We start from the raw sequence: 27,531 nt of genomic DNA, 5'->3' as shown, positions 1-27,531 counted from the left end.
CGTGGGACGTGCAGCGAGGCGGGACCAATGGGGGCATGTTTATGTGTGTTGTTATTTTATACGGTTTTAGCTAAATATGTTGGATTTCTTTTCTGAATGATCACTGAACCCTACTACATGTTTAGTATAAGCATAACACTATTATAATTTGAGATATTCTTAGGATACAATCAACTTTTCCTTTTCTTAAAACTTCAGTTTTACAATTCGGCAACAATAGAGACAGTGTCTGGTGGATTCCTAACGGTCAGTGTATTTGAGGGGGAAGGGGGGTGTTACACGATTTACATCAAAGAAGTGAGCAGTAGTAAAGTGAGAAGTGAGCATGGTGAACCTGTGAAAATGCTACCTGTTGCTAGGGAGAATTGGCCTAATGCAGCCTATGGAGAGTCCCATGCTTCTGCTGGCCTCCAGGGTATTTTCAGAGCGGGATCGAGTGGCGGCAACCGGTGGCAGGACTGGGGAGTGGCAATCGATTTAGATGGCAGGTGAATGTGGAGCAGATGCAAAATTGATGGAGCACATCCTCTTAGTGGGTGTGCTCACCGTGTCCATTTTGCATCTGCGCAAGTGGGAACAGAGCTTAAGTGCTTCAAAAAACAGGACTGTTTTTGACTCAGTGGGTTGAATAGCTCAGAGAAGCTCTTTTGCATAGCTAACAACTTAAGTCTTTTTAACTCTTCCTGTTCTGGAAAACAGTATAAGAGTCTTTTCTTTGCTAATAATGCAATTCATTATCTCATAAGTTTATTTTCACTTCTGGTTTGCTTTAAATCCCCAGCATAAAGCTGCGATTAGTGGCATTACAGGGAAATATGGGTGCCCAGAGGCTTCCACTATGTGATTTTCGTATTGAGACTTCCTCAGGGGCATAACAATAGGTGGTTCAGTCCCTGCACCCCACTCAGGGCCGGTTTGGGGGGCTGAAGGGGTCGCAGCATGAAGGGGAAAGCCATGGCCACACATCGGCGGGGAGAGGGGACGGTCACTCCCTGCCTCACCTCAGGCTCTCCCCTCTGCGCTCCCCTACAGCATCAATATCAGTCTCTGTGCAGGCAGCGGGCAGTGGCAGATGCACATACCTTCCTGTGTTCCACCGCGGATTTTCCTCGCTCTAGTGTCTGACACTACTTCCTGAAAGTACAGGAAGTAGCATCAGACACTAGAGCAAGGAACATCCACGATGGAACGCAGGAAGGTACTGTATGTGCATCTGCCGGCTGCCCACCACCTGCACAGAGACTGATACTGATGCTGGAGGGGAGCGCAGAGGGGAGAGCCTGAGGTGAGGCAGGGAGAGACCGTCCCCTCTCCCCGCCGATGTGTGGCCATGGCTTTTCCCTTCATGCTGCGACCCCTCCAGCTCCCCAAAACGGCCCTGAGCAGGCCCGTGGGGGGGGGGGGGGGGGGCGTCAGAATTTCTGCAGGGGGTTCCTAGTTACACCCCTGGACTTCCTATTGCTGTTATATGACTTTCCGTATGATTTTCGTATTGAGAATTTCAGTATATGAATTTGGTATTGAAACTAGGGATGCTGACCGAATTCTGCGGAATTGAGATTTCCGCAATTCCGATCGGAAATTCGCAATTCCGTTCCGATGCACCGGAAACGGAAAATCTATAGCGCTAAACGGTAATTGCGGAATTTCTATGCGGAATTCCGTCGGAATGCAGATTTTTTAAGCCAATCAGAAGGAAGACCCTAGACAGAAGCTTAAGAGTTAAAACAACAGGATTTCTGCATGAAAATCGGAATTTAAGCACCAATTAGAGTCTTAACAAAAAGCAACCAATCCTACATTAGCAACCAGCTCCCTAGCTACCTATCATCAGCTATCCCACCCATTTTGTCACGAAGCTTGTGGGTTTTAGTCTGGTGTTGGAGAGAGGAGAGACAGACCCATATTAGTTGTTTCAACATAAAACAATAGTCTTTTTAAAGACTGTATATAAAACAAAAGTCTTTTTAAAGACTGTGAGAGAGAATTAGACTGAGTGTGAGCTATTAGTAGTAGTAGCTAGGTGTATTTGTGAGTAGAGTTGGGCCGAACCTCCGATTTTAGGTTCGCGAACCGGGTTCGCGAACTTTCGCGGAAGGTTCGGTTCGCGTTAAAGTTCGCGAACCGCAATAGACTTCAATGGGGATGCGAACTTTGAAAAAAAAAAAAAATTATGCTGGCCACAAAAGTGATGGAAAAGATGTTTCAAGGGGTCTAACACCTGGAGGGGGGCATGGCGGAGTGGGATACACGCCAAAAGTCACCGGGAAAAATCTGGATTTGACGCAAAGCAGCGTTTTAAGGGCAGAAATCACATTGAATGCTAAATGACAGGCCTAAAGTGCTTTAAAACATCTTGCATGTGTATACATCAATCAGGGAGTGTAATTAAGGTACTGCTTCACACTGACACACCAAACTCCACTGAACAGAACAGGTATGCAGTGGCGGGTTCACTGAACAGAACAGGTATGCAGTGGCGGGTCCACTGAACAGGTATACAGTGGCGGGTCCACTGAACAGAACAGGTATGCAGTGGCGGGTTCACTAAACAGGTATACAGTGGCGGGTCCACTGAACAGAACAGGTATGCAGTGGTGGGTTCACAGAACAGGTATGCAGTGGCAGGATCAATGAACAGGTATGCAGTGGCAGGATCACTGAACAGGTATGCAGTGGCAGGATCACTGAACAGGTATGCAGTGGCAGGATCAATGAACAGGTATGCAGTGGCAGGATCAATGAACAGGTATGCAGTGGCAGGATCAATGAACAGGTATGCAGTGGCAGGATCAATGAACAGGTATGCAGTGGCAGGATCAATGAACAGGTATGCAGTGGCAGGATCACTGAACAGGTATGCAGTGGCAGGATCAATGAACAGGTATGCAGTGGCAGGATCAATGAACAGGTATGCAGTGGCAGGATCAATGAACAGGTATGCAGTGGCAGGATCAATGAACAGGTATGCAGCCAGGGACAAGCTAAGGCTAACTAATCTTTCCCTATGAGAGACTGCAGTAGCTCGCCCTACTCTAACTAATGCAGGCACACGAGTGGCCACGGCCGCCGCTGCCTGCCTATATAAGGGGGGGTGGGGCTCCAGGGGCTAGTGTAGCCTAATTGGCTACACTGGGCCTGCTGACTGTGATGTAGAGGGTCAAAGTTGACCCTCAGTGCATTATGGGGCGAACCGCAATGGGGCGAACTTTTCCGCAATAAAGTTCGCGTGCGGTACCCGCACGCGAACCACCTAGGTTCGCGCGAACCAGGTTCGCCGGCGAACCGTTCGGCCCAACTCTATTTGTGAGAGAGTGACAGTAGATTGTTACCTCCATTACCCCGTGCAATCTCCTCTTGCAGGGGTACTTCTTCTCCGTGAACCAGCAGTGTATTATTATGTAATAACATGTCGCCGGGTCACAGAGAAGGGTCCACCAGTAGAGATGAAGACTGGAGCGCAAAGACTGGCGGGGGAGCATGCCAGCAGGACACAGTAGACAAGTGAGTTTGCTCCACTGCTGAAAACTCTGCAGGAGCCCTCATCCAGGTCTGATGATGCACTTCCTCTCCCCAGTTGATGTCACATCCTGCACACTACTTAGCATGCTCAGACATTCTCCGCCATTGCAGAGGCGCTGATTGTTGTTTGTTTTGCTAGATGGTAAGTCCTGGTGGATTCACCCACTTACATCTTGTCTTTACTGCTGCCATCCGTACTTTTTAACCCCATACTGGGGTATGTTTTGCTGCTACTGTTTCATTTGTTTTGCTGCCATTCACACTCCTTTTACTACCTTTGATCTACAGTCACCTCTTTTGCTCTGTAACTTGCACGTCCCATGGCCACAATAGATAAACCCCTTCCTTCCCCCTCCACTCCCTCCTCCTGATACACACCTTTCCCTTGGCCTCTCCCCCTCCCCTCCCCTCCCCCCGTCCCCAGGTTTCCCCCATCCCCCACCCCTGTGTGGTTCTCCTCCCCTTCCCTCCCTCTCTCTTTATCAAATTCTTCCCCACCAACACAACCCACCAAAATAACAATTCTATAATACAAAATACCGTACCTTTACTGCCCATGTACCATACTATGTTGCACATGTTTGTCACTCATTAATTAAAGCTTTAAATGTAGGATGTATCATAGTAGAAACAATATACCCTCTGATCTCTGTCATTTGCAGCTGTAACTCCTTTTTCTATTGCCTGAGGAAGCGGTGCTGACCTGTGAAACACGTTGCTTTGTTTTATCTGGAGTTTGTTAATAAATAGACTGAATGTACAGTCGTGTTGTGTCTGCTTGGAGGAGGTAAGTCCACCACTGCCTCCTCTAATTACCAACAATTTTTTGGCTTTTAAGCTCCTTTAAAACCCCTTTTATCCTTTTGGCGCCTCTGTTCTCTCCTATATAATATTGTCACCAATAGGAGATCAGCTTTTATTCTGTGGAGATTTGTAGCCAATGAGAAAGTGTTAGTCTTAGCTCTGAGAGTAAGGAAGGAGCTAGAAGTTCTGGAGAGAGAAAAAAAATCCTGATGGAGATCTGAAGAGGAGAGCCATACACAGAACTGAGCTGGGTGTGAGGTGAAATCATTTCTCCACAGTGCATCCTTTCTGTAGGGAGTGTTCCACACACAGAGCTGAGCTGTTTGTGAGATGGAATCTTTCTCCACGGTGTCCTGTGACTCCAATCTTCTTTATTGGACTCCAGCTGGCTGAAACCTCACTCCAATTAGCTCTTGGAGATGTCACTAGTCTAGGGGCTCACATACTTTATCCCCCTACACTGTGAATATTTACATGGTGCGTTCAATAAAAACATGAAAAAATTTAATTATTTGCGTGGTATTAGTTTAAAGGACTTACGAGGCCAAATTATTTTTTAAAAAAAGTTAAAAAAGTGAAGTACCTGCATCTCTTTAAAAGACACGGAGGACGCCATCCGCGCCCTCCGTGTCATTCCGCCGGGTCCCCGCCGCTCAATAGACCCCCCGGCCTGTCATGACCGCAGGGCCCGGGTCGGGCTCTCCTGCCTCTGCCAATATGGCCGACCAGAGCTGGCCACAGCTGCTCAGTCCGCACCTGCCGCGAGTGCGGCTGCGCAGCTCTAGGGCTAACCCCTACTGACTTTGATATTTAGATATATGCAATTTGGTGAATGATCTGTTGTGGCTGTGCTAGGTGTAACGTCTGCCAGGAGCATGCCGGATGTGGCACATGGCACGTGGCACTTTGCACATAGCACTTGGCACGTGGCACTTTGCACATGACACTTTGCACATGGCACTTTGCATGTGACACTTTGCACATGGCACTTTGCATGTGGCACTTTGCACGTGACACGTGCCAAGTTCCACCTTCCACGTGCAAAATGCAACGTGCAAAGTGCCATGTGCAAAGTGCCACGTGCAAAGTGCCATGTGCCAAGTGCAAAGTGCCATGTGCCAAGTGCAAAGTGCCAAGTGCAAAGTGCCACGTGCCAAGTGCAAAGTGCCACGTGCCAAGTGCAAAGTGCAACATGCAAAGTGCAACGTGCCACATTACACATGCCAAGTGCCATGTGCCAAGTGCCACGTGCCAAGTGACAGTCAGACAGCAGAGGAGAAGACACTTTAGGCCTTGTTTTCATCTATCCGCTTCTGTCCGCTTTTTATCAGCACATCAATGTTACAGATTGATACATGTTGCTGAAAAGCGGACAGAAGCGGACAGAAGCGCATAGATGGAAACGAGGCCTAACTGTCACACTGGCACTGCTCGGCAGCAAAGCAGTTCTGTAGTATGCTAACACAGTAGTACTACTACTCTAACTACTAGCACTGACTGCAGTACTACAGTACTAACTACACAATAACACAGTAATCCTATTATCTAATCCCTAACCTAACCTATACTGTAGCTAGCTAAGGCTAATAGCTGGCCAGCAGACAGCAGCTGGCTTTGTCTGTGCACAGCACACACACACAGACACATACTGTAGCAGCTTTAGCAGCCCTGCAGCATACACTCTGACTGTCACACAATGAAATCAAGCTGATTAACAATACAACAATAGTGTAGTGATAGTGAAGGGGTTAATCACTGAACAGCTTTAGGTTTATCACTGTGTACAGCACTTGCTAGGCCAGCAGCACTGGAGCATGTCTCTCAGTGAGCATTCACAAGCAAGGACGAGATTTCTCATCATGACAGCCCTCCTTATTATACAGGGGGGGCTGGCCAGGGTTCCTTTCTGTGATTGGGTGCCAGGGCTTAGGCTGGGAGCCCTATGATTGGCTCAATGAGGTCAGGTGGTGCTGGCCAGGGTTCCCCTCTGTGATTGGTTACTAGGGCTTCTGCTGGGAGCCCTCTGATTGGCTCAATGACATCCTGGACGTCATGTACTTAGTTACAGTATCTCAATAGTCGATTTCTGCGGATATCCGAGGATATCCGCATTGCCAGCCAACTATCCGCAGATAGCTATCCGGATTTCCACAGAAATCTGGAATCTGAATTTGAATCGGATAGCTGATAAAAGGTTGGATATCCGGGTTACCCGGATATCCGAAATCCGGATGAGCAGCACTGTCAAGGATCCATATTGTAAACCAGCAGAACTACAGGGCTGTGAAGGGTAGATTTTTGCACAACTGAGACAGGATATTCTGGAAATCTCTTAAACCAATTATATCAATGGGAGAGAAAAACTATTTCCAAGGGTGATCACCACACCACAATTCAATGCATAATCAGTTGGAAATATAAAGTATTAAATCTTCATTTAACCACTTCCCGACCGCCTAACGCACAGCGGCGGCCGGGAAGTGGAGCCCTGAAGGACCGGCTCACCCACAGAGGCGGCGGTCCTTCTAAGGGCATGGGCGGAGCGATCGCGTCATCAGTGACGCGATCCTCCGCCCGGGATCGTTACTCGGGCATTTTGTCTCCGCTCGCCGGCCACTTAGCAGAGCCGGCGAGCGGAGGAATCCGCATAGCTGCCCAATCAGGATGTATAAGGCACTTTGTTAGGTAAACAAAGTGCCTTATACGTGCTTCCTCCTCGCCTCGTGGTCTCATTGTTCCAGAGACCACCAGCGAGGAGGAAGCACTTTGTAAGTCTCACTGCACATTGCTTTTTTTTGCCCACAGCCCCCCTGATCTCTCACCCCAGGCCTCATACCCCCCCTGATCACCCCAGCAGACCCCTGCCCAGCACCCTAGCACCCTTATAAAACCCCCACCCCCCCCACCTGCCACTAACTAGCGACGCTGCCCTTTAGTTTAGGTCCCTAACTGCCTCCTAGTCACCCCTGATCCCCCCCCCTACCTTTAGATCACCCCCACACCCCATCCCAGACTACCGCCCTGTATACTGTATACATCTGTATACAGCTACCTTACCCCCTGATCCCCCTCTGATCCCCCTCTGATCACCTGTCTATCACCTGTCCATCACCCCTCAGCACCCCCACCCATCAGAGCAGACCCTAACTGCCCCGCGGGGGTAACCGATCACCTGCCCAGGCCCTCGATTGCCCTCATACCCCCCTTCTGATTACATCCCCTGCTGTTTGTTTACATCTGTCCTCCCCAGCAATCACTAACTGATCTTTGATCAGTAACCCCCTGTGTCTGCCTCTCATCAGATCAGGACTCAGTCTGCCCCGTGCAGGCTCCTGATCAACCCCCCACCCCCTCAAATCGCCCTCAGACCCCCCCCCCTAATCACCGTCCAAGTGCATTGTATTTGACTGTGCTGCGCTTGTATTCGATTGTGCTGCGCTTGTATTCAATTGTGCTGTAATTGTATTTGATTGTCCCGTGATCGGCTTCGATTGCCCCGTGATTGTTTGATTGCCTGAGACCCCACTTCCCACCACACCCAACCCCCCCCTCCCCCCCACCACACCCAACCCCACCCTCCCCCCCCCCCACCACCTTCCGAGTGCATCAGATTTGCTTGTGCTGTGATTGGAGTCGATTGTGCTGTAATTGTATTTGATTGTCCCGTGATCGGCTTCGATTGCCCCGTGATTGTTTGATTGCCTGAGACCCCACTTCCCGCCACACCCAATCCCACCCTCCCCCCATCACCTTCCGAGTGCATCAGATTTGATTGGGCTGTGATTGGATTTGATTGTGCTGTAATTGTATTTGATTGTCCCGTGATCGACTTCAATTGCCCCGTGATTGTTTGATTGCCTGAGACCCCACTTCCCGCCACACCCAATCCCACCCTCCCCCCATCACCTTCCGATTGCATCAGATTTGATTGTCCTGTGATTGGATTCGATTGTGCTGTAATTGTATTTGATTGTCCCGTGATCGACTTCGATTGCCCCGTGATTGTTTGATTGCCTGAGACCCCACTTCCCGCCACACCCAATCCCACCCTCCCCCCATCACCTTCCGAGTGCATCAGATTTGATTGTGCTGTGATTGGATTCGATTGTGCTGTAATTGTATTTGATTGTCCCGTGATCGACTTCGATTGCCCCGTGATTGTTTGATTGCCTGAGACCCCACTTCCCGCCACACCCAATCCCACCCTCCCCCCATCACCTTCCGAGTGCATCAGATTTGATTGTGCTGTGATTGGATTCGATTGTGCTGTAATTGTATTTGATTGTCCCGTGATCGGCTTCGATTGCCCCGTGATTGTTTGATTGCCTGAGACCCCACTTCCCGCCACACCCAATCCCACCCTCCCCCCATCACCTTCCGAGTGCATCAGATCTGCTTGTGCTGTGATTGGAGTCGATTGTGCTGTAATTGGATTTGATTGTCCCGTGATTGTTTGATTGCCTCTGAGACCCCACTTCCCACCAACCCCAATACCTCTCAAATACTCCCTTTTTGCTAGGTAGGTGCTCTTTTTTTCTGGGTAGTCTCGGAGGAAAACCCCATAAATTTAGCAATCCAAAATGGCAAGAAGGGGGCTTTCCGATGACGAGGTATACAGGTACATGGACCAGTCGGATGAGTTCTTTTGGGAAGAATCATCCGTCGAATCTTCCGGGTCCGAATTTGAACCTGTAGAAAGCAGTGGTTCCCTGACCGATAGTGATGACGAGGCTATGGTCCCGGCTAGAGCCAGGCGTACCAGACCCCAAGTCGTTAGACCGCAGGTGGCGCAGGATCCGCCTCAAGGGCAGCAGGGTGGTGCTAGCGCTGTTGATAGTTTTCTTGGTGAGGCAGGCACCAGCAGCGCAGCATCTCCTGGACTTAGTGCCAGTGCTTCCGTAGACCCTGGCGAAGTGGTGAGCGTCAGCATGGAAGTTGATACTGGTACGGTGGCAAGTGCAGTAGTACCCCCGTCGCAGCCACCAAGAAGAAGACGGGCCCGTAGTACCCATAGACTCCCAGAGGTGCTGACACAACCAGATTGGCAATCCCCTGATTCCGCCGCACCCGTAGTGCCCCCTTTCACCGCCCAGTCTGGAGTCCAGGTGGCGACAGCTCATCTAGGAACGGCCCTAGACTTTTTGCAGCTGTTCATCACCCAGGTTCTCTTGGACTTAATTGTGGTTGAGACCAACCGTAAAGCCACACAATTCATCACCGAGCACCCGGAGAGCATGTATGCCCAGCCTTTCCGGTGGAAACCAGTCCAAGTTTCCGACATTAAAATCTTTTTGGCCCTTATCCTTCACTTGGGACTAATGAAACAGAATGTACTGCGGTCGTATTGGTCTACGAACCCAGTAAATCATGTTCCCTTGTACCCTGCTGCCATGTCCAGGACACGATTTGAGTCCATCCTGCGCTTCCTGCACTTCAACGACGACAAAACCTGTCATGAAAAGGGCCACCCTGCTTATGACCGGCTCCACAAAATTCGGCCCCTCATAGACCACCTGTCCTCAACATTTGCAGATGCTTATATCCCTGAACAGAACATCTGCGTAGACGAGTCCCTCTTACGCTTTACCGGGCGCCTTGGCATCAAACAGTACATCCCAAGCAAGCGCGCCCGGTATGGGGTGAAACTGTATAAGCTCTGTGAAAGGGCCACAGGCTATACATGTCGTTTTAGGGTCTATGAGGGAAAAGACTCAAAATTGGAGCCGGTCGGATGCCCTGACTACCTGGGGAGCAGTGGAAAGGTTGTGTGGGACTTGGTGTCACCCTTGTTCCAGAAGGGGTACCATCTTTTTGTGGACAATTATTACACAAGTGTGGCCCTCTTTCAGCACTTAAAGTTAGAAGGAATCCGATGCTGTGGCACTGCGCGGCCTAGTCGCCAGGGCTTCCCCCAACGGCTCGTTACCACCAGACTTTTACGGGGGCAGAGGGTCGCCTTGCGTACTGAAGACCTGCTCGCGGTGAAATGGAGGGACAAGAGGGACGTTTACTTTCTGTCCACCATTCACACAGACACGACAGTCCAAATTCAACGGGCAACTGCGGTCATTGAAAAGCCCCTTGTCGTCCACGAATATAATGTCAACATGGGAGGGGTGGACTTCAATGACCAGAGGTTAGCGCCCTATTTAGTTACCCGGAAAACAAGACGCTGGTATAAGAAAGTGTCTTTTTATCTGATTCAATTGGCAGTTTACAACAGCTTTGTTCTCTACAGTAAGGCTGGGAGAACTGGATCTTTCCTCCAATTTCAGGAAGAGATCATTATGGACATCCTGTATCCAGGAGGTGCCAGCCCCCCCCCCCCCCCCCCCCAGATGCAACTAGCCGACTGCATGGAAGGCATTACGCCTATCAGCTTCCGTGTGCCCCAGGTCAACGCATCCGAAGAAAACGTTGCCGTGTCTGCAGCAGGGCTGGAACAAGGACTGACACCGTTTATTATTGTCCCCGCTGTCCTGACCAGCCTGGTCTATGCGTAGGGCCGTGTTTTGAGAGGTACCACGAGCAGGTACACTATTAGAACCTAGGGAACTCCAGACACAGGAGTAGGCACACACTCAGTGGTCTTTCGCACATTGTCGCAGGGAGAGGAGAGGTAAGCTTGAAGACCAAACGGGTAAGCATAAAAATGGGAAGAAGGATCGGTTTCCATGCTTGATATTGCTGATCTGTCCTGGGTTGGCGATATAAGACGGCATGTTTGAATTTCCCTTGAGTGTGGACACCCCCGGTTTATATGTGATTTGGGCCTATGATGATGCTTTAATGCCACACAGAGTCATCTCTATTGGCAGGCATATTGCTGTATCCTACAGGCATAATGCTGTATACTAAAGTTCTGAGGCCCAGTCACATAAGTTGGTGGCTCACCCTGAGTGCAGGGTGGCACGGGGTGTCTCTCTCCTGAGGTTATCACTGCCATTGATGTGGAGGAAGATCTGCCATTGATGTGGAGCAAGGTATGTTTGCCGTTCATTTTTCCTTTCAGCCCAGAGTGCATTACTTGTATACCCAATATAAGGAGTATAGCAGAAACTCCTAATACTGGCCATACATGTAATGATTGCAGAGACCCTAAAATGCCAGGACAGACTCCACAAATGACCCCATTTTGGAAAGAGGACACCCTAAAGTATTATGTGAGGTGCACGGTGAGTTCATAAAAGATTTTAGTTTTTGTCACAAGTTAGCAGAATTTTTTTTTTTTTTTTAACAAAGTGTCATTTTTCGTTAACTTGTGACAAAAAATAAAATTTTCAATGACCTCACCATTCCCCTCATGGAATACCTTGTTGTGTATTCTTTCCAAAATGGAGTCATTTGTGGGGTTTGTTAACTGTCCTGGCAAGTGGGCGGGGTGCTAAATTTTGAGCACCCCTGTAAAGCCTAAAGGTACTCATTGGACTCTGGACCCCTTAGCGCAGTTAGGGTGCAAAAAGGTGCCACACATGTGGTATCGCCGTACTCGGGAGAAGTAGTACAATGTGTTTTGGGGTGTATTTTTACATATACCCATGCTGGGTGGGAGAAATACCTCTGTAAATGACAATCTTTTGATTTTTTTACACACAATTGTCCATTTACAGAGTTATTTCTCCCACCCAGCATGGGTATGTGTAAAAATACACCCCAAAACACATTGTACTACTTCTCCCGAGTACGGCGATACCACATGTGTGGCACTTTTTTGCACCCTAACTGCGCTAAAGGGCCCAAAGTCCAATGAGTACCTTTAGGATTTCACAGGTCATTTTGCGGAATTTGATTTCCAGACTCCTCCTCACGGTTTAGGGCCCCTAAAATGCCAGGGCAGTATAGGAACCCCACAAATGACCCCATTTTAGAAAGAAGACACCCCAAGGTATTCCGTTAGGAGTATGGTGAGTTCATAGAAGATTTTATTTTTTGTCAAAAGTTAGCGGAAAATTGATTTGTATTGTTTTTTTCACAAAGTGTCATTTTCCGCTAACTTGTGACAAAAAATAAAATCTTCTATGAACTCACCATACTCCTAACGGAATACCTTGGGGTGTCTTCTTTCTAAAATGGGGTCATTTGTGGGGTTCCTATACTGCCCTGGCATTTTAGGGGCCCTAAACCGTGAGGAGTAGTCTGGAAATCAAATTCCACAAAATGACCTGTGAAATCCTAAAGGTGCTCATTGGACTTTGGGCCCTTTAGCGCAGTTAGGGTGCAAAAAAGTGCCACACATGTGGTATCGCCGTACTCGGGAGAAGTAGTACAATGTGTTTTGGGGTGTATTTTTACACATACCCATGCTGGGTGGGAGAAATAACTCTGTAAATGGACAATTGTGTGTAAAAAAATCAAAAGATTGTCATTTACAGAGGTATTTCTCCCACCCAGCATGGGTATGTGTAAAAATACACCCCAAAACACATTGTACTACTTCTCCCGAGTACGGCAATACCACATGTGTGGCACTTTTTTGCACCCTAACTGCGCTAAAGGGCCCAAAGTCCAATGAGCACCTTTAGGCTTTCACAGGTCATTTTGCGGAATTTGATTTCCAGACTACTCCTCACGGTTTAGGGCCCCTAAAATGCCAGGGCAGTATAGGAACCCCACAAATGACCCCATTTTAGAAAGAAGACACCCCAAGGTATTCCGTTAGTAGCATAGCGAGTTCATAGAAGATTTTATTTTTTGTCAAAAGTTAGCGGAAAATTGATTTTTATTGTTTTTTTCACAAAGTGTCATTTTCCACTAACCTGTGACAAAAAATAAAATCTTCTATGAACTCACCATACTCCTAACGGAATACCTTGGGGTGTCTTCTTTCTAAAATTGGGTCATTTGTGGGGTTCCTATACTGCCCTGGCATTTTAGGGGCCCTAAACCGTGAGGAGTAGTCTGGAAATCAAATTCCGCAAAATGACCTGTGAAAGCCTAAAGGTGCTCATTGGACTTTGGGCCCTTTAGCGCAGTTAGGGTGCAAAAAAGTGCCACACATGTGGTATTGCCGTACTCGGGAGAAGTAGTACAATGTGTTTTGGGGTGTATTTTTACACATACCCATGCTGGGTGGGAGAAATACCTCTGCAAATGACAATCTTTTGATTTTTTTACACACAATTGTCCATTTACAGAGATATTTCTCCCACCCAGCATGGGTATGTGTAAAAATTCATGTCTTTTTTGCTGAATATAATAAAAAGTAAAAATCGCAGGAGGAATCAAATAGCACCAAAAGAAAGCTTTATTAGTGACAAGAAAAGGAGCCAAAATTCATTTAGGTGGTAGGTTGTATGAGCGAGCAATAAACCATGAAAGCTGCAGTGGTCTGAATGGAAAAAAAGTGGCCGGTCCTTAAGGGGTAGAAAGCCCTAGGTCCTCAAGTGGTTAAAGAAGGGCAGTAGTGACATATAGTAGAATGAAGTAAATCAATTATTGAGGATCAGGCTAATCACTTTATTAATTATCCTGTTTTCAGAATTAATCAGAAGAATGTTGTCCCTGCCCTCCCAGTAATGCTTAGCCTAGGCTGTTAAGCTATGTGGGATTTTCTCCCATAGCATTTTGGGAGACCCTGTATTATTGTCTGGCTACACTGAAATCTGGGGTTAGATAGTAGAGTCAAAGAATTTAGTTATAGATCCAATTTAGTTGGAAAAATAGAGTGACAGCACTAATCCATTTCAGTCCCCATTGGGACCTTTACTAAGCATTAATTTGGGTACACGTTAACAATCAGGTAAGTAGTCCTGTAAGTTAACGTAGAAAAGGACCAAGATAATTCCCAATGCGGAATGACTCCACAAGTGGCGTACCTATAGGGCTACCCCCTTCCTTCTCCACCCCCATGCTGTGGTGCCCACCTTCCAAAAACATTCATAGACCACAGATTACCGGTGACCAGAAGACAGAAGAGCAGCCAGCAGGCGGCGCACTTCAAATCCAGGAAGTGACTAATGATGTCACCTTCTGCATTTGAAGTGTGCCGCCTGCTGGCCGCTCCACTGTCTTCTGATCGCTGCTGGTCTGAGGTCCGAAGAAGGAGGAGACCACGCATGGGGAGTGTGCGACGAGCAGGTATGGGGGAGTATGAAACAGGCAAGAACTGGTAGAGTGTGATGGGCAGGCACAGGGAGAGTAAGACAGGCAGGCACAGGGAGAGTAAGACAGGCAGGCATGAGGAGTGTGAGACAATTCACTAATGTTAATATTTATTTTCCTGTACACATTTGTACTCTGCAATATCTCAGCCATATGCACCAGTGCTCAGTGAAAACTGCAGCCTTTTAGATGGAGTTTTTTTTCTATTAATATTTGTATAATCTTTTTCTCTTTTGTATACACATTCTGTTGAGAGGAATGGCGTAGGCAATCTAATCTAAACTGAGAACCCTTGCCCAGAAACACCTAGATATTTGCCACATGGCCCATGCACAAATTCTGCAAAGTAACTTTATGTGTAATCCTTTCTCTTAACAAGGTGTGTGTCACCTTCTGCCATGCTCCATTCTTTTATTACCCTCCATGTCCCGGCCTATATGTATTTTCTTAACTCATAAATACTGTGCATTAGCGTCATATTTCTCTGGGTAAATCTAATGGTGACCACTAATGATCCAATCTTACCATTTCTATGTAATATAAGGGAACTTCCTAAAGTATCCATTCAATATACTCACTCAATTTACCATTATACTACATAGATTTGGTAAAATTGGATGAAAAAGATTGGATCATTAGTGGCCACCTTTAGGCTGGTATCCACAATGCAAATTTCCCATCAGAAGGTCGATCAATTATTTTCAGCTTATCCGATCTGCTTCCGATTGAGAGAGGGATTAATTTTCAGATCAGTACTGAACAAAATTTCTCCCGTTCTCAATCTGGAGCAGATTGGACATGCCGGAAATTATTGATCAACCCGTAGATCTGACAGGAAAATTGGATTGTGTGTACCAGCCTGTGTTTTAATTATATGGATGGGTCGATCTGCCTGTGGGGGCGCAATTTCAGTGTTTGCCATAGGCACCATTTTAATCAGATATGCCAGTGGACACTACACAAGACAGCCTGCACTCTCTCATATGGTGTCACTGCACATTGGAAATCATCTTGGTCACTTTGTAGAATTGACTTTGTACACTCAGGACTATCTACCTGATTGTTAACATCATGTACCCAAATGAATGCTTGATAAAGGTCCCATTGGAGACCAAAATGGACTGGTGCTGTCACACTATTCCACTATTCCAACTACATGGGAGCTTTGACCATGCTCTTTTTGACTCTAATATGTTCCCACAGATTTTTGTGTAGCCGGTCACATGCTTTTGCTTGTGTTTTTTTTATTAAAAAATTTATTTAAAGAGCAAAAAAAAATTTATTTAAAGTGCTTAAACGAATATTTAGTACTCTTCTTCATTTCCAAATGATCTCTTAAACCAACCCATAGACTCTTGCTACAGTTTCCTGCAGCTTTCCTAAGACAGTTATGACAACTGCAAGCTGAAGTTCAAAGGGAGGTTTTATTCAATTCATTTACAAAACTTAAAAATCCATTTAGCGTTACCTACCTTACACTGGCAGAAGAAACACAAATAATGACTCGTCTCCAATCCACGTATTGAAAGGAAAACACAAATCCTGAGTCTTTGCTTGCTCAGCCTCAAGCATACTTACTTACTTGACAATCTTTTTCATTTATGTAAAATGATATAAAAAGTAGGTGCATGTGTAGTTTAGTTGGTGGCCTGTTTCTTCAAAGTTCAAATACCTTAAAAAACGTGGTCAACAGCATTCTTTTTTTAATTAAAACCTTCCAAATTACTCTTTATTTGAAGTATATAATGATCTACAAATACAATACATAGAGCTATCAAAATGTAACATAGAAACTTTCAATAAATATCTCTGTATCCAACTACCTGAGTGAAAACTCAAGCTGTATGTGGAGTGTTGTCTTGAGAAACTCTCCTTTATTGTATACCTTGACCCTGCCTGCTGGTATAGAGTGTGTGAAAGCACATCAAGGCAAGTGTACAGCATTAGCAGATATTGGAGGGCATGGAGGTCCGCACAAATAACATAGCAGTAGATTGTACTGAAGTAGAGAGCAGTAGATAGCAGTAGGTAGCAGTAGTTGCCCACTTCACAGAAATAACTTCTGGTACTTTTAGCGATGATGAAAAATCGATGTTAAGTACATTCATGAAAGGCTAGCTAAACCCAAAACTTTTTTTTTTAATAGAAGATGTATTTTTAGGGCTTGTTTCAACTTGATTAGTAGCGTTTCCCCGCATGCGAATTCGGACAGGAAAATGCAGCCTATTGAAATCAATAGTCTGCCACCAAATTCAGATGGGGGTGGGTGGTTGGGGAAACAAACAGTTGTCAGCAAAAAAATCACATCATGCATCAGAATCCCTATAGCCATCTCATCACGCAAGTGGAAATAAGCCCATAAAGTGGGGCTTCACTACCATTTGTGGATCTGTACACAGGAGTGAGTATGCTACATGCATACAGCAGATAATAAATGTTCATGATGACATATGTTTACTATGTTTGCTATGTTTACAGGTGCCCCATGGCATCAGCGATCTGGAAATATTTGGCTGACAAGCAACTAGTAGTTGTAATTACTGCTGCCCCTCCCTTCTTGACACCCCCTACCCATCCTCCTCCTACCCTCTCCTTAGGACAGAATGCAAACTGTCATCTAAACTTATCACAAAAGGTTGTTTTGGATGAGAGGCACCTGCGCATGTACATTTTTTTTAACACTAAGAGTCAAAACAATAGTCATAATAGTCATAGCTATTGCTACAGGGGCCTTGGAGCAGATGTGCCTCTTGTGGTCCGTAATGTGTAAATACCTATTATTTATGTTACTTTACATTTGTGTGTCCCTTGCTCAAATGTGCCTAGGACTAGGGCCCCATTAAAATGTTGTCATCATTTGTAGCTCACCACCAACGAGGAAACAACCCCAACAGGGACACAGTCTGAAAAAGACAGAAGGGAGAGTACACTCAAAGGGATGAAGAGAGAGATGGTCAGCTGGGTGAGGAGTAATCTCACCTGATGCAGATGCTAATGTGCCCATATGGGGTTATCAGTTTTTAGGCTGGTTTCCCACTTTAGCCGGGGACCAGGCTGCAGGATCAGGTTATCCTGATCGTGCAGCCTGGTAAGTTGCCTGAGGAAAGGGTAATGCCCCTGAAATACGTTGCATACTACAGAACTAATTAATAAAGAAAGATACTTTTACACACGGGACCTCTGTGTCTTTACCGCACGCACCTCATTCATTTATTTAACTGTAGCTATACTGCTGAACCTCCACTAGTGTGGAGGAGTGTTTGAGCGGCACGGTTCAAAGACAGCTACACAAGCCTTTTCCTAGAAGCATCCATCGCCGCAGTGTGCCTCAGTGTTCAGGTTATCATTGCCTAACACTGACACACACAGCTAAAGCTTTTTGGAGGGACTCTGCCTGGATTTTTAATGCAGACCATCCATACTGTGCCATTGAAGGATAAACTAGATCAGAAAACAGATTCAACCGCTGCACTCCACATGAGACAGAGCTGGACCTAGGCAGCCCAAACCAAGAGAACAAGAAGACGAGGAGGGTCTGCTTCAATGTCTCCAAAATGTATTAGGGACTTATCCCATAACAGCAAACAGAACACACTGCTGACATGTTTCGGACCCCATTCAGTCCTTAATCATAGCACATTTATAGCACACACATAAGAGCTTTAAAAGCAGGCAAACAACAGGAGTCCACCCGGATCCGCCCAATATGGGAGGGGACAGGGAGACATTCCAACCCTTAGTTGCCGGCTCTTTGTTAAAATGCAAAGACATTTACAATAAAACTCATACATACTAAACGGAACATGTTGTTATAAAAGTATACAAACGGGGTGTAACAATAGACCCTGCAAGGGATGCCTCCGCAGGGGGGCCCAGAAGCTACAGGGGGCCCGTGGGGGAAAAAGTTTGAGAGACTGATAAGCAACAAAGGGCATGGAGAGAAAATGTATTTTACTCTCATACCATTGTTATGTTGACTGCATGTGTCCACCACACTGATAAGGAATCATACACACTTTGGAATTTGTACACTGTCCCTGCTTCCTAGGGTTTGTAAAAAAAAATTGTCTCACACTGCAGCAGTTCTGATGACTTCATGTACAACATTACAAACAAAGGAGTCACAGGTTGAAAAAAAGTTGTAGACCTTCCCTCAGAAGAGATTCCTAGATTCTTATCACACACAGGCTAGTGACCTGACCTTATGATGTCTGATTACTGGACACAGTGGAATGGGAAAGATTGATGTCTAACTGGCTGCCTCATATTGAGTCCGAGATCTTCTAATAACAATATCAATCAGTGACATTCTGAACGTTTTGCCAAAGTTACAGTGAATTCTATATCTTCTGTTCAGCATGTCATTGTTGTTCCTCCATATAGCATGTGCTCTCATGTAGTAAAATAATACTGCTGTGTGTGTATGTATGTACTGGGAGCAGAGCTGCGACAAGGGACTTGTCAGCTGCAAGGGGCTGGAGGAAGCCCCGGGTAAGTAGATCTGGGGGTAGCATAGATTGCCTGACATATCATTTAAGTCTAAGTGTTTTTCTCTGCATGGGGAAAACACATTGGTCCTTTTCCTGTGCAGAAAGCTAGGGGGTGGGAGGGCCCCTTCTAAAGTTTTGCAGGGGGGCCCAGTGATGTCTAGTTACGCCCCTGCAGTGGTGTAGCAATAGGGGGTGCAGAGGTAGCGACTGCATCGGGGCCCTTAGGCTAGAGGGGCCCCAAAGGGGCCCAACCGCAACCACAGTATTAGCTCTTTATTGGTCCTGTGCTAAAAATATTCACTTCTATAGATGCTTTGAATGGTAGTAATCATTAACACACTGTTCCCCATCCACCTCTGACACTGTGTTAGTCCTTGGTGTGGTTTTAGTATGCCGCATCAATTGTTATGTATAGAGTGCTTGGGGGCTCCAATGTAAAACTTGCACTGGGGCCCAGAGTTTCTTAGCTACGCCACTGGTTGTAGGCCATGGGACCTAGAGGTGGTTTCACAGAAGTCATTACAATTTTTTGGGGAGCAGCAGGAGTTGGTATAACAACTAATATGGGTCTGTCTCCAGACTGAAACCCACAAGCTTCGTGAGTGACTACTAGGCCTATTCGTGACTGTCTGTCACACCTCTCTTATATACAAAATAGGTGGGATAGCTGATGATCGGTAGCTAGGGAGCTGGTTGCTAACGTAGGATTGGTTGGTTTTTGTTAAGACTCTAATTGGTGCTGAAATTCCGATTTTCATGCAGAAATCCTGGTGTTTTAACTTTTAAGCTTCTGTCTAGGTTCTTCCTTCTGATTGGCTTAAAAAATCTGCATTCCAACGGAATTCCGCATAGAAATTCCGCAATTACCGTTTAGCGCTATGGCTTTTCCGTTCCGCCATTATAAGGCGGAACGGAATTGCGAATTTCTGATCGGAATTGCAGAAATCTCAATTGCGCGGAATTCGGTGAGCATTCCTACTGGCAACTATGGGTTGGAATGTCTCCCTGTCCCCTCCTATATTGGGTGGATCAGGGTGGACTCCTGTTGCTTGCCTGCTTTTAAAGCTCTTATGTGTGTGCTGTAAATGTGCTATGATTAAAGGGGAACTGAAGTAAGAGGTATACGGAGTCTGCCATATTTATTTCCTTTTGATCAATACTAGTTGCCTGGCAGCCCTGCTGATCCTCTGCCTCTAATACTATTAGCCATAGCCCCTGAACAAGCATGCAGTAGATCAGGTGTTTCAGACTTTAAAGTCAGATCTGACAAGACTAGCTGCATGCTTGTTTCTGGTGCTATTCAGATACTTCTGCAGAGAAATAGACCAGCAGGGCTGCCAGGCAACTGGTATTGATTAAAAGGAAATAAATATTGCAGCCTCCCTATACCTCTTACTTCAGTTCCCCTTTAAGGACAGAAGGAAAAAATAATCGTCCCTGGCTAAAGTGGGACATCAGCCTGAAAATGTATAACCCCAAATGGGCACAACAGCATCTCCATCTGGTGAGATTACTCCTCTGCCGGCTGGCCGGCTCTCTTTTCATCCCTTTGAGTGCGCTGTCTGCCCCTTCTGTCTTTTTCAGATTCTCCAGCCACTGCTCAGTGGATCCTCTAGAGCTGCACTGCCTGTCACTCATCCTATACTGTTCTTTGCTCACACACAGTCTCTCCCTCTGCACCTGCAGGAGTCTGGGCAAGGGTTAGAAACCCTTTCTTCTTCAACGGGGGCACAGATAGCAAGAACAAACCAACAGTAGTTCTAATCCTTTCCCAATCTATCAAGTCCAGAAAAAAAGTTTTGGGTGTGGTTAAGCAATGGCAATTAGTTATAAGAAAATCTTGCATGAAAAGTGATCTTCTCTGAGAGAGCAATAGGCACATCTGCCAGGGTGGAGCAAGTGTTGAGTCTTGAGTTTTTGCTTGACATGGTACTAGCTCTCTTCTTCCTATGATGGCAGAAGTAGTTTCTAAGGTGGAAACGGAACTTGTCGTGCAGAGAGGCATAGATAAACGGATTGTAACACGCAGAACTCATTGCGATAAGATGACAAGTAACCTGAATGACATTTATGTAGTTTTTATCCAGTATAGTAAATTCTTCATCAATATCACGAATAAGGTTGACCACTTGCAGAGGTAGCCAGCATATGGCAAAGGCCATGACTGAAATGAGGAGCATACGGAAAGTCTTCTGCTTCTTTTTTGCCCATTTATCTTGATTTTGGCATGCAGCCCCTGGTACATTCCGCCTCCTCAGATGATAAGCAATAGCACAGTAGGAAATGGTGACAGCAGACAGTGGGAGCATGTAAGACAACAGTAACATGGTACATGAGTAAAGAAGTCTCTGTTTTTCTTGGTGTTTCCAGATCTCCTCACAAATGATCATGTCATGGCCAACATCCTTCAGATCAAGATAATGAGTATGCATAGATGCTGGTAAAGAAACTCCTATGGAAGCCATCCAGAGGGCAGTCACAATATAAACACATGATCTACGCCCAATTCGTCTTCGGATAGGGTAGACAACTACAACATAGCGGTCAACAGCAATAGCAGTAAGAGATAACACAGATACAAATACAGTGGCAGCCTGCATTAAAGTAACAAAGTGACACATAAATTCTCCAAACAACCATCCACGGATTTCAAAAGCATAGGAGGCCGTCAAGGGGACGCAGAAGATGCACATAACCAGGTCTGCTGCTGCCAGATTTCCAATCAGAAAATTGGTGGTGTTGTGAAGCTTCTTCGTGAATGCAACCAGAAGGATTAAAACGCTGTTTCCTAAGCAAGCAACAGTCACCAATAGGGCATACAGGGGAATGAAAAGAGGCTTTAAATCAAAAAGCAGATCCAGGCCAGAGAAAACTTGTGATATGTTTGTTGTGGATTCATTGAATGACTTGCCTGACATCCTGATGGCACTCTGCATTTCTGGAACAATAAACAAAAACATTAAAATTAGAACATTAATCATCAATCATCACACATTTGTCACGCTGCTGATAAAGTACAGAAAATTTATTAATATGCACCTCATCTTTGTTTTGAGAAGGCAAAAGTATATTTTATGACAACTATTTCAGTATGATTGTGTGTGCGGGAAGAGGGGGGATGTTGTGCTTCTTTTGGCCTTTTGTACTATCTGAGTGATTTGGGTTCACCCTGACTTATCTGGGTTCCCCATGAAAGTCATTCTTCCCAAATCCTAGGATGTCCCAAGTTGAGGATCTTATGCTGGGCATACACAGCATTTTTTTTGTTATCAATCGAGCCGCTGAAGGCTCGATTGATAATTTCTGACGTGTCCGATAACGCAGCGGATCGATTCCGCGCTCGATCCACGTGGGCGGACAATGGAAGAGAAACGAAGAGAAGTTAAGAATTGCCAGCAGGGACGAGCGGGAATCAATCCGGGCGCCCGCAGGGACGAGTGGGGACGAGGCGGGAGTCGATCCGGCGGCTAATCGAGCCACCGGATCGCGTTGTGTATTCCCAGCATTAGACAGCTTTTGGTCCAAGTGGCTCAGAGCACCCTGTGTAAATCAGACAAAAGGATTGCACACCTCTATGTAAACATTTCAACATGTACTTGGTCAATGTAAATACCATGAAGAAAGTCCACAAAGGTCTATACACTGAAGCTTCCAACAAACACTGACATATTGCTTTGTTTTGCACACAAGGCATTTCATCCAATCTCCAGTGATCATTTCAGGACTGTTCAGGGTCACCCTTTGTCAAGGCTCAGGACAAAATAAACACAGTGCTTGTATTCACAAAGCCACCTTACAAATAAGTAAGTGCATGTACAGTGACCATGTTCTATAATGTCGTCCCTATTCAAAACATATAAGCAATGCTTTAGTAGTGGTAACTGAACAAATAATCCAGATGACCCAAACTTACTTGTTACAAAACATTACAAGTATGCACCACACTCACCTCTGTCTCAACCATGGCTCTATACTGGACGGGCCAAGCATAAACACATTGGTGGAAAAGTATATGGTAGAGTGGTGTGGAATCATCGTTGCCCATCCAAGGTGTGCATGTGGCCAATAGGCATGTCATTCCCTGTCCCAAGATCAGCATTGCCCGTGTGCAGAGAAATAAACTAGCGGCAGCATCACCATGGTAGGGTGATACAACATGCACAGCCTAGGTAACAACCAGATGCTAAGGGTATCAGAGACTCTGCACAGGCCTGAAAACTATTGTTGGGGATTGGATGAAACTCCTTGTATGCACAATGAAGCAATACATTGATGGAATTTTCAGTGTGTTGACTTTTTGGGACTTTTTTTAAACATGATGTACGGATGCTGTATTTCTGTCACCCTAGATGTTTATAATGTGAGATAGCATTCAGCAGTGACTTTACATGCAGGTTAAACAGCAGGAGAGAAGACACTTACACAGTAACCTGCGCCTCCAAATTCCAGGATATAATGAAAACTAGTGCTAGTTACAGGTAGGGGATGATCAATGAGATGCAAATATTTCCACAATCATGCAGATTTATGTACATTTTTAATCAAATATATGCAGCTTGAAAATGGACCAATCAGTTTAAATTTGGGTGAGAATTGATTGGTCCATTTTCAAGCTGCATATATTTGCATAAAAATCTACATAACTTTTCATGAACACGTAAATATGTGCATGTCATTGATCATCCCTAGTTACAGGCTATTGGATGTCCTAGTTTTGTGAAATACATTTCTGTTTTAGATAATAATGAGTACACCTGTACAAACAATATTGATATTGCTCTAACATTGCTGGATCTATCAGCACTCTGCAACTTACACTGAATTCCCAGCAAAGCTGACTGTAAGTTCCACCTGCTCCTCGGTCATGCAGCCTCCCCTAAAATGAAAAATCTACTTTTTACTATAAGCTCTAGCAATTACACTCCACCTCCCTCCCTCTCCTTGTCTCGGTCCCAATGTAAAATGCCATTTTCTAATTAATTTCTACGGTACATTACCAGCCATGATAAACTGAAAATTACCATAAACACCAAAACTCTACAGACCTAAGCTTACAATTGCCTATCAATTTGCTGTCTGCTGGATAACATACCAGCAAATAAAGTCTTTGATTTCATAAATTTGTAACCTATGCTTGGACAGTAGATATTTGGAATATTAACAAAAAAACATGTATCACTTTATGGAGTAAAACACCATGAGCAAAAAAGAGTTAGCCCAGGCCTCGCTTGCAAAGTATCAAAAATCTTTATTGTGAACAATAAGCCATAAATATATATCAAAATCACTTTATGGAGTACACAGACAATGCTGAAAAATGAACTGAACCTGGATTCACCATGCACCAGTGATCTGTAGTAAGCATAGTAAGAAGACGTTCACTACCACTTGCTCATTCACACAGGAGAAATAATGTGCTCAGGGAACTTGTGAGTTATAAAGGAGTATTCTGATGGTTAAGAATTCACTTCTGTGCCACTAATCACAACCTGTGCAGCACAGGTGGGCTACATAGTTTATTGTAAATCCCACCTCTCCCCCCAAGAGGGAAAGGAAGGGTTTCTGCTAACAGAAGTAATGCAATCAGGCAACCAGCATCAACAACCCAACGCCATGGACCACATCATCCGGGGACAACATTCAACTTCTTCTACCACTCAGACACAGAGAAGCCAACTGTCATTGGTTTCAGTAGCTGCTCATGAGCCATCTTCCGCCTCTTCTCCTGCAATTTGTACCATAACTCTCCAACCTGGCTGTAAGGAGCCAAAGGAAATATATTCTCATCAATTCTATGGCAGTTAACTATAGGAGGTCCTTGGAGAGACTGACACATCGAAATTCTTGTAGGTTTTGGAGGGTTATGGGAGCATAAGTACTACTAAAGACGGGCGGCTCCGTACTGTGCAGGCCAAGTTTGCGCTCTTCCGTGCTCAGGCTCCCAAAGCCTCCCATGGTGGCACAGAGCAGTATTCAACCCATCAGTTAAATAGTTCTAACGGGGGTGATGTTGCTGGAATGAGGGAACTGTAAGAGGAATGGGAACGCTCTATAGAACCCAGAGCATTTCCTCTGCATAGGTATCTGTGTTTTTTGTTGTTGTTTTGCTTTGTTTTTTGCCTCAGGCTTGCTTTTAGTAAAAATCAATTCATGAGATAAACAATTATATCTATCCTCAAACTGCTTAATTTCAATTTCCGACGCAAATTTATGTTTTACGCGTAATTTTGCGTTTTCTATAGAAACAAAGTTAGTTTAATTATGAAAATGGATGTACTTTTGTTTCTAATAGTAATTGTGCAAATTTAAGTAATTGCTAAACTCAGGAAAGTCACTCATTGATTGTATTGGTGAATGCAATTACTGATAATGCAAAGGCCCCTGTACGTGCTGTCACTTTAAATGTATCAGGAGGCTCTACCTGCAGCTACTTCTAAGACAAGTGCTCTTTGCCAAGGTGCACTTATCGGTCATGCTGAGACACTTGGTTTTGGGCCTTGCAATATCTGATAATGCAAAGGTCTCTGCATGTGTTGTCAGTTTAAATATATCTGGAGGCTCTGGACTGGAACACGGACGAATTTCTGCATTCAAAATTCTGATTCGTTCTCCGTTACGGAAACAATCGTAATTACGAAAAACTATTCGAATTACAAAATTTCGCATAAATGTGATATTTTGTGTAATTTTACGAAATTATGAATTTCTGATACGAAATTTTGCGTAACCATGGACTTGAGAGTAAAATTATACTCCGTGTCACATGGGTGGTAAAACCTCCAGGAGTTGGAGGGAATTGATTGTGTTGGCTAAGGGAGATAGAGTTGTTTTATGTGCTGCAACCTTCCTTTGGCTCAATCTATTCTCCTGGGCATTTATTACTGAGTTCCAGTCCCCTCCACTATAGCATTAGCAATGTCATTGTTAGCTAAGGTCCATTGAATATTGTGGATACACTGTGGAGTGTCTGCATTGGGAGCATATACATTGGTAATAAGCAAGGTGTCATTAGGTAGATTTCCATGAACACAAGCCCATCTGCCCTCACCATTACAGTAGAATTTGTTGATATTCACCTGCATCCTTTTACTTCTCAGAATTAAAACCCCTGCCCTTTTCGCTTTTGCCGGTGGTGAGCCACCCACTTATTTTGCAAAAATTATATCTCATCTGTACCTAAGTGCATTTTTAGCATTTGTGCTATGTCTGTTCCCAGTTATTTTAGATGCTTTAATATTTGGGTCCATTCTAGACCTTTAACTTCCCACCAGACTAATCAATAAGTCACTTTCTACTAAAACTCTAGGTGTTAAGACAAGTGGGTTTGTGCAGCATATATAGATATTTCTGCAACTTTAACTGTAAAAATAACCTTTGCCTGAGAAGAGAGCAACCCTCCACTTATCCCCCTCCCAAACAACTGCAATTAGCAGCATAAATTCAATATCTTGAGCAAAAAAGACTAAAAATAACCAGTAAACCAAGCAATGGACTTCTCTTTTTTTATCTTAGTGAACGGTTGTTTTTGTCAGTGAACCATAGCACTACAGGACAAAGAGGTGCAAATTTTAACCCGTTATTAACCTTCCCAGCGTTCAATTTCCCCAGGATTTCTGTGCAAACAGTGATAACATTTATTTTTAAAACTTTTTTTTCCTGTAACTTGCCAAAATGTGTCAAGCAAGGGTCTAGTATACAGTGCAGGAGAGTATTGATGTGTATGCATGTTTATACTGTTCACAGCATGTTTTTTTGAACGGACATTTCTGTCCATACCGCTAGGGAGGTTAAACAAGGTGGAACAGATAGGGCATTAAGGCTGGTTTCACAGTGGGACGTTACAGGCGCACGTTAGAGCAGCCTGTAACGCACCCCACCGCACAGCAATGAAAAATCAATGGGCTGTTCACAGTGCCCACGTTGCGTTACACAGTAACGCTGCGCCATTACACAACGTACTGCATGCAGTACTTTGTAAGCGGCAGAGCCGCGTTAGACTGCTTGGACATGCGCAGTAATGTTGGAGAGGAGCGGAGAGCGGCCAAGCACATGGCTAATTAATATTCAATGCACTCAGTGACGTGCAGTGTTTACTTCCTGGAGCGGCCGCTCTGTGCGGCGATTGGCCGGGCGGGACCACGTGATGCCGCATGCATCCAAGAGTGCGCATCACGGCATCATGGACGCCAGAGTGAGCTGCACAATGCGGCTCACTCTGACGTCCACCTTAGAGAGCACCAGGCGTTGCGTTAGGGGCACATTATGCGACCATAACGTCCCCTAAAACGCAACGTCCTGGTGTGAAACCAGCCTAAGACTTTAAAGGCTGCCATACACTGGTCGATTGCCACCAGATCGACCAACAGATAGATCCCCTTTGATCGAATCTGATCAGAGAGGGATCTAATGATTGCTTAAACACTGCACCCAGATTTTGAATCGATTTCAGCATGTAATCGATTCACAACCTGTGGAACTGCCGCTGCTGCCCTGCCTCGCCGCCCCTCCGTCTCCTCTTCACTTCCTGTCCTATCCTGTGACAAGCGAAAGTTCAAACAGTAGTGCACCCTCTACTGTTTGAACTTTGCCTTCTCACAGGACGGGATAGGAAGTG

At 45.4% G+C, this 27,531-nt stretch overlaps 1 protein-coding gene across 1 annotated transcript; it reads right to left on the bottom strand.

Annotated features, from left to right (window-relative positions):
* Positions 1-20,740: 20,740 nt before the first annotated feature.
* Positions 20,741-24,872, bottom strand: LOC137533550 (prolactin-releasing peptide receptor-like). The gene is made up of 2 exons (XM_068254920.1): positions 24,821-24,872; positions 20,741-21,855 (listed from the first exon to the last, which is right to left on the bottom strand). The coding sequence occupies exons 1-2, from the start codon at positions 24,870-24,872 to the stop codon at positions 20,741-20,743; spliced, it is 1,167 nt and encodes a 388-aa protein (XP_068111021.1).
* Between the last annotated feature and the right edge of the window lie 2,659 nt (positions 24,873-27,531).

The sequence above is a fragment of the Hyperolius riggenbachi genome, chromosome 9 (genome assembly GCF_040937935.1).
Source record: "Hyperolius riggenbachi isolate aHypRig1 chromosome 9, aHypRig1.pri, whole genome shotgun sequence".
Taxonomy (NCBI): Eukaryota; Metazoa; Chordata; class Amphibia; order Anura; family Hyperoliidae; genus Hyperolius; species Hyperolius riggenbachi.
This window is presented reverse-complemented; position numbering and strand designations above follow the sequence as displayed.

Excerpts from the sequence above, each read along its gene's own strand:
- LOC137533550 (XM_068254920.1), bottom strand. The coding sequence starts at position 24,872 with ATGGGAGGCTTTGGGAGCCTGAGCACGGAAGAGCGCAAACTTGGCCTG. Across the intron at positions 21,856-24,820 it reads GCGCAAACTTGGCCTGCACA|AAATGCAGAGTGCCATCAGG; the intron begins GTACGGAGCCGC and ends TTATTGTTCCAG.